We start from the raw sequence: 7,934 nt of genomic DNA, 5'->3' as shown, positions 1-7,934 counted from the left end.
ATCCTGGTCATTTTATGCCCTGCCAAGCCCCTGCCAGCCTGGACATTCTGGAAATGGGGTAGAAATGCAGTTTCCTTCCCAGTCCCTCCCCAGTTCGGGGAAGAGGAGGTCTTTATGCCCTGCCAAGCCCCTGCCAGCCTGGACATTCTGGAAATGGGGTAGAAATGCAGTTTCCTTCCCAGTCCCTCCCCAGTTCGGGGAAGAGGAGGTCTTGCAGCTCAGCCCAGCTCCTGGCAGATCAGCTGGGGCACATGGATTGGGATCAAACCCAGCACCGTGGAAAATAAGGGAGAGAGATGTTTGGAAAGGTTTTGGGCTGGATCAACCCACCTGGGACAGAGCCTTGGCTCTTCTCATCCCCCAGGAAAGTCTGTGTGTAAAAGAATAAGAATAAAGGAGAAGAATAAAGGAGAAGAGCTGTGTCTTTACCCAGCCCCCTCCTCCCATCCCAAAGACCCTGCTAGTCCCTTCCTAATCCATTACTTTCTGCAAGACATTAGTTTTTCACCTGTCTGCACAACCCGGGATGGCTTTCAGTGACAGATAATTAAAAGGAAGTGAGAATTAAGCAGCTTTATTAAGAGGATAAAGGTTATCTGCCAAAGATGCAGCGCTGAGCCCTTCCCGGCAAATCTCCTCCCTGCTCCATAGATAAGTAGGAATTTCCTAAGACAGGTAGGATGTGGGATGGGTGTGTGGGTGTATCAGGGAGAAGTGTTTTCCCAGAGGAATAGCCTGTAATGGGGATAAAATGGGTGGGTGGAGGGTTGGGGATGAATGCAGGGAGCTGGTGAAGAGGTGCAAATGGGTGTCTGGCTAAATGGGATGGGATATGGATGGAGAGATAGGAGAAGGAATAACCAGGTGAAGGTGTAGCCTGAAGGCGCTTCGGGTCTTCCTCCCTGCTCTCCTTCCTGCCAGGATTATTCCTGCTGAGCACATGGCGAGGGATTTGTTTGCAGGGTGGGGCATTTGGATGCAGGACCCCTCCAGCCCCTCAATGGCCCTGATCCAGCCGCTTTCCCAGGCGCCTTCCCGGAGCTGGGAGCCCCATCCCCTCGGCTGATTGCCCTGTTTTGAGGGGGGTTGCTAAATGGGATTACCATGTGGAAGGGCCGGGATGTCGGGAAGGACAACGCGCCGCTGGCAGAGGTTCAAGGCAAAGCCGGGACACGGGATGCCGGGGGTCGTTCCCGTGCATGTTTCCAGGCTCCATCCCCTCGTGTAATCTTGTTAAATGGTCAGGGAGCATTTCCCCTGCTTCTCCCTCCCCTTTAATTCCCGATTGAAACATCAAATAAGTTTCCCGAGGCTGCTTTGACTGGTTTCGGTGGAAATTAAATAATAATAATAATAATAATAATAATAATAATAAAAAGACATCACTGGCAATGGGAGGAAATGCCACCACATCCCATATTTTGCAGGCTTTCTGGGATGAATTTGCCCCAGGTTGCCTCGGACACAGAGCAAAGGCGTCAAATTTTTACATTAAACTCTCTTCTGGATCCATGAAAATAAGGATGGAATGGGGTAACCTGCCTGGAAATGCATCAGGAAAACCGAGAGACTAAGGACACTCCTCTTATGGGGTGAGCATTGCAGTGGCCAAAATATCCGGTTTTAAAAATCATGGATCTAAACCAGTTTCGGCGAAATGAGCTGTTACAAAAAAGCGGGGGGTGGGGGGAAAAGATGAAAATTGCATCATCTCCCTCTTTGCAAATGGTCTGTGGCACAAAATCCCTCGTCCCTGTGTCGTGCCAGTATGGACCGGCTGGGATTTCACTGGAGATGCCGCTCTGGCATCACTCTCTGAACGGCGTGATTTTATTTTGGGAGTTGATTAAATCGTTAAGTCGAGCAATACAGGGATGCTGATGGGAGGTGTGGGATTGGCAGTCGGACAAAGCGCTTCCCAGCTCTACCAAAACCTCCTCCCGGGATTTATTTAGGCTGCGACCCTCCCGTGCCTCAGTTTCCCCGGCCGCAAGAGCTGGGTGAGTAAATCCTTGGACGCACGTGGTGCTGAGCAGGTCTGATCCCGCTCCCACCCGGTACCCCCGCGGAGATTCGAGCCGGATCCAACCCCTTGGATCTGCCCCATCCTTCCCCCACTCCATCTCTATTGATTTAATAAGATGGAGGGGAATTAACGGGGCCGGAGCATTGGGATAATGAAAGATGAACAAAGGGGCAGCGCTAGCAAAGATGCTGCCAGCTTTTAATGATGAGGCCGGGCAGATCCCCCGCCAGTTGTCCCTTTGGAGTGGCGATTAAGAACATACTGTTATTGTTAAGGCCGAGAGATAAATCCCTGCACCGTTTCTGATGTGATCAGCCGGGGCTTCTCCCTGCAATTTGTGATCCTATTGTGGACAGTGTTTGCCCTGGGCGAGGAGAGTCTGGGAACCACTTATGAACTATCCTTTGGTCATTAGTCTCCTCATTAGGGGAGAACAATGTGGGAGAAAAAAGATAATTGAAGGGAGCAGCGAACTGATGGTGCACTCAAGCCCGGCCCAGCGCTGCCTCAATGCTTAGTTTGTTTATAATTCCCAATTAATTTTTTTTTTTTTTAAATGCGTGGATTTGGGATGCTCTTAATACCTGGAATTGCAACTTCTGTGAGCAGGGTCTTCGGGTCAGTCCATGAAGGGAAAGCCACGGAGCATCCTCCGAGAACTTGGGTTTTGGTTGATTTTGTGGGGGTCACCCAGACTTTGCTGCCAGCTGGGTGTAGGCCCACGGAATCATGGAATTATAGGGTTGGGGGGGACTTTGGAAGGTCATTTAGTCCAATCACACCGTGGGCTCCACTCATGGGCTCAACCCACGCTGTATTTGGACCCCGGGTAGGTGGATGAGCCCCCCAGGAGCCGGGAAGGGTGAGGGTGGTGGGATGCAGCAGGTCCCGCTCCCTCATTCACATCTGACAGAGACACGAGGCCAGATGTGACACCGGGGAGCGGGACACCGAGGAACGACCCCGCTTGGATCAGGGATATCCCCCCATCGAGAGGCTGGGGCAGAATCCAGGTCCTGCTGAGCCTCATTCCAGCACGGCCTTCATTAGGATCCTGCCTGGACTTGCCAAACCTGGGTGATAAATCAGCCCGGGCCGCTCGAAGGACTCCGTGCCCTTGGGGGGAGGAGGAGGAGGAGAAAAAGCCTCCTCAGGATGCTCGATATTATCAAGTGCTAATGAGACCTGGATGGGGCTGAGGTGCTTTGCAGGCCATCATCCCAAATTAACCTGACAATGAAGCCCGGGAGCGGTGTCTGAAGGGCAGCCGGGGTGTGTATTGACTGTCTGGAACCGGGAGAGCGGAGGAGGAGGAGGATGTGCCCTGCCCTGGAGCATAAACCAAGAATCTTGTGTTTTCCAGGGGTAGCTTTCCATTGCATTAACACGGAAATACGGAATGGATTGGGTTGGAAGGGACCTTAATGGTTATCCAGTTCCACCCCCTGCCATGGCCAGGGACACCCTTCTGCCATCCCAGGTTGCTCCAAGCCCTGTCCAGCCTGGCCTTGGACATGTTGAATCAGCTCCTGGAGAGGTTTGACAAGCAGGAGACAAAATGAGGTGACAGGGATGGAGAGAGTGGGGACGGTCTCCTCTGCAGGCCAGCGTTTGGGATGACATCCTTCTAGGAAATTCCTATGTTTCCAAGTTGTCCTGTTCATCCCAGGCTCCTGCTGACACTGGGCTCTCACAGGGGGATGTTTGAGGGTGGCCTTGCTCTTGTCACCTGCAGCCAGGGCTCCCCTTGCTCTGCAACACCCTCAGAGTGCAGGGTGGTGCCGCCCCTCCTGTCCTCATCCCATTTTGGGGCTGTCGGTGGGACCCTGTGAGGTGCCAAGGATCCAGAGGGCAACTTGGATCCCCCGGTAGACAGGACAGACAGGGTTTTCCAAGAAAAATGGACACCAGCACCTTGCTCTGGAGCTCCCAGAAGCCCCTTGAGAGCTGGCTGAAGGTGGGATAGCCAAGGCAGGGTGGCACCTTGGCACCCACTTCCAGGTGTTCCCAGTGCAAAGGGAACCCACAGTAATTACCGGTAGCCAAAAAAATTTCTCTTTCCAAGGAATATGAACATATACCCATCATCCTGCTTGGACAAACCCCACGCTCCTCTTTTCACTGATGAATCCCCACTCCCCTCTCCCTGGAGGATTTGGTGGGATCCACCTTGGAAAGGGGCAAATCAGCAGCTCGAGGAGCCACAGGATTCGAGGACATTCCTAATTGCCTATTACTGATTTATGGATTATTACCTACTATTACTATGGCTTATTATTTATTATCCCTGTGGATTATTATTTATTATTGCTATGGATTATCACAGCAGAAACGGCTGCAAAAATACGACACGAGGCTAAAAGCTAAATTTAGTGTTCAGAATCCCATTTTTAAGCGAATTTTTATTGTGTTAAGAATAAAAGACGCGAGCTCATGATTTCAACCTCCTCGGGTTGGCGGTGCTGGGCTTGTTATCCTAATGACCGCCAGCACACGCCTGTCTAATCACCTCCAGGAGCCCCTGGATCCATCTTCTCCCGGATAGGATGCTCCCGGATCCAGGAGGACTCACCCCGCGGGATTAGAGATGCACCAAATCCCCGTCACGTTTTCGCGTGTGCTCGCTGCGGGTTTGGGGGGGGGGGGAAAGTTTCCGCCCCCGCTGGGCCGGTTTTGCGGCTGGAAGAAGGACTGGAAATGGAGCCGGGCTCTCCCCAGCGCCGGGGAGGCGAGGTGCGAAATTTCTCATGGGCGAACAAGGGAGAGCCGCGGGGTGCCCAGAGAAGGGGGGACAGAAAAGATGAAGGGGGCAGCGACGACGAGGAGGAGGAGGAGGAGGGAAAGAAGTAGCCAGGGAGGAACAAAAATCCCTAAAGCACCAACCTGGCTTGAAGAGAGGCGCGTTTTCTATGGGGGGATTGTAAAATGCGCTCTCTCTTTCCCCTTGGCAGGGGGGAAAAGGGCCCCCCCTCTATCTGATAGTCATTAGCATCAATTAGCCCCGTTTGAAGTGGGCAACATCTTTGTCTCTTCGCGAAAAAAAGAAATAAAAAAACCTTTCAGGGAGCCCATAATAACATCTGGAGCGAGGGGAGGCTGAACTCAAGTTCCCCACTTTCATCTCTTGTCGAGGGACTTGGAATGTTAATGCAGCCTCATTCTTTAATGGAGTTATCAGGAAATGCTTTTCACCTCCTTCCCTTTGCTCAGGGGGGATGTTTACAAAGGGCTGGGGGCTTTTTTTGGGGGGCTTTTTGGGTTGTTGTTTTGTTGTTGGGATTTTTTTATTTTTTTTTTACCCCTTCCCTAAGAAACTCCCCCCCTTTGCCCACCACCTTCCCCTTTTATTTTCTACGCGCTCGAAAACCAAAACTGGAATAAAATAAAATTAAGAGAATACAGTGAATTTTTTTTTAAAAAAATTAAAATAAAATGGAATAATTAAAATAAAATAACCACTGCTTAAGAAAAAAAAAAGAAAAAAAAAAGAAATGAAGATCCCATCCTTTCATCTCTTTCATCTCTCCACCTCGGAGGGGCTGGAGCTGCTGTGGGTGGTGGTGGGGGGTGTCTGCTACTGGGTGCTACATTTCCCAAGTCATTACTAGCGAGTGAAAATTTCCAGCTTTCCAACCAAAATGCATTAGCTGAGCACACAGTACTAATGGGAAACAGGACGCGTCATTAGGCAGCGGATTTGGCCGAGCGGGGAGGAGAAGGCGAAAGGGAAAAGTCAGCCCGTGGTTCTGCTCCTTGTCCATCCCGGCGGCTCCCCGTCCATCCATCCTGGATCATCACCCCACAGCTCTCCCACGCCAGCAGCCTGAACGTGGATCTGCTCCTTTAATAACTCGAGCGGCTCCGACATCACTTCTCCTGGGAATCACAGTCGCTGCCTATTATAATTTATTTAACAACCTTTTAATAAAACAACCCAACCCCCTCGTCTAATGACACCCATATTCAATCCCACACTCCCCCCCCCGTGCCAGCAAAGCCGGGAGTTGGGAATTTCCACGGATTTTTTTTTTTTCTCTTCGGTGGCTCTTTTTTTTTTTTTTGGGGGGGGGAGAGGCTTCAGCACTTGCCCAGCTTTGAACGTGTGATTCCAATTAAGGCCGCGGTTCCACGGCGGCGGGATCGGGGCTGCCTGTTTGGATAAGGAGCCATAAAGCAGCAGCTGTATTTATCCACTTATTTGGAAGCTCCTGTGGAAGACAGGATGCTAAAAGGCGGGGAAAAAAAAAAAAAAAGTGTTTTAAAGGCAAACTTGAGGGACTCTTTTGTCTCCTGAGGGCATCCTCTTCCCTGAGGATCCTGTAGCCATCACCAGGGTGCTTCCTCACAACTGGAGTAATCCTGCCCGTGCATTCCCGTCTTTTCCATCTGCTTTGAAATGCTCAAAAATTAGAGATTTTTATAACAATTTCTATGGATTGGGGAGGGAAAAGAAATTTAAATGGCATGAATCCCTCTTAAAGGTAGGATTCATGGGATATGGACTGTGAGCCTGTGCATGCAGAGATGGTTGATGCCGGGTTATTAAACCATGGGGGATTTTTGCTCCGTGTTTATCAACCTGGAGGCTCCAGGATTTCTCCATGTTTGCACATGGAGTGAATTTTCAGCGTGAACTTGGTGAGATCTGAGCGGGAATCACACCTGGGAGAGGTGTCTGTGCCATCCACAGCTCCCTGTTGGACCACATGGATGCACTGGGGGGTGTCAAGCAGGGATGGCACCGAAATCAGTTCAATTTTCACAGTCACCTCGTGTCCTGTGAGAGCTCCTGAGGTGCTTGTCCCGTATCCCAGATATTCCCACACACTCCAGAATTCCTGGACAGGTACACACTGACACATTCCTCTCAGAACAGTGGCAGGATGGGCTGGCACAGCCAGTCCTGGGGTCTCTCTGTGCCTTGTGGGGTCTGTGCCCTGAGGAGTGTGGTCAGGGGATGGGGTGGGTGCCTCTGTGAGGCCTGGGGGCATCAGGGGAAATTTGGGAATGGAGGTTGGAGCGGGAACTGTAGGTGCCCACGTGAGTGTCCACGGGGAAGGTGAGAGTTCCAGCAAGGTTTTGAGGTGGAAGGTTTGGGGCCATGAGGAAGGGAGGGGGTGGTGGAAGGAGCAAGTGTCCAGGTGGATGTCTGTCTGGAGCTGGATTGGTCCATGGAGTAGGAGAAGGTGTCCATGAGGAAGGAGCAGGTGTCAGTGTGGGGATCCATGAGGAAGGAACTGTAATCCACGTGGGTGTCCATGGGGAAGGAGTGAGTGTCAGTGTGGGGGGCCATGAGGAAGGAACTGTAATCCATGTGGGTGTCCATGGGGAAGGAGAACAGGTGCTCGTGGGGGAAGACACAGGTGTCCAGGTGGGTGACAGCAGAGGTGACAGCAGGGAAAGAGGGATTTCCATGGGGGTGTCAGTGTGGAAGGAGGGGCTGGCAGGGAAGCAGAGGGGTGTCTGTGGAGGTGTTGGCATGGAATCTGAGGTGTCCATGGGGCTGCAAGTGGGGAAGGAGGGGTGTCCCTTGTGGAACTTGGTGGAAGGGGGGGTGTTGGTGGGGAAGGAGAGGTGTCCCTAAGGGTGTTGGCGTGGAAGGAGAGGTGTCCATGAGGGTGTTGGTAGGGAAGAAGGGATGTCTGTTGGGATGTCAGTGGGGAAGGAGGGGTGTCCATGGAGGAACTTGAATGTAAAGAGGGGTGTTGATGGGTTAGAAAAGGTGTCTGTGGAGAAGAAGGGGTGCCCTTGTGGAGGTCGACAGGGAAGCAGGGGTGACCGTGTGGAAGCTGGGGTGTCCTTGGGGATATCGATGGGGAAGCAGGGATGTCGGTAGGGAAGCAGAGGTGTCCGTGTGGGTGTCAGTAGGGAAGCAGAGGTGTCAGTGGAGGTGCCGCTGGAGGCCAGG

At 52.0% G+C, this 7,934-nt stretch overlaps 1 protein-coding gene across 1 annotated transcript in view; it reads left to right on the top strand.

Annotated features, from left to right (window-relative positions):
• Positions 1–1,104: 1,104 nt before the first annotated feature.
• LOC103765070 (homeobox protein not2) overlaps positions 1,105–7,934 on the top strand; it is a 10,976-nt gene continuing 4,146 nt past the window's right edge. The window contains exon 1 of the mRNA XM_029963718.1: positions 1,105–1,159. Coding sequence (XP_029819578.1) covers positions 1,105–1,159 — 55 coding nt within the window. The remainder of the gene's footprint in view (positions 1,160–7,934) is intronic.

This window comes from Manacus vitellinus, unplaced genomic scaffold (genome assembly GCF_001715985.3).
Source record: "Manacus vitellinus isolate BGI_N305 unplaced genomic scaffold, ASM171598v3 scaffold_61_pilon, whole genome shotgun sequence".
In the NCBI taxonomy this organism is placed as follows: domain Eukaryota; kingdom Metazoa; phylum Chordata; class Aves; order Passeriformes; family Pipridae; genus Manacus; species Manacus vitellinus.
This window is presented reverse-complemented; position numbering and strand designations above follow the sequence as displayed.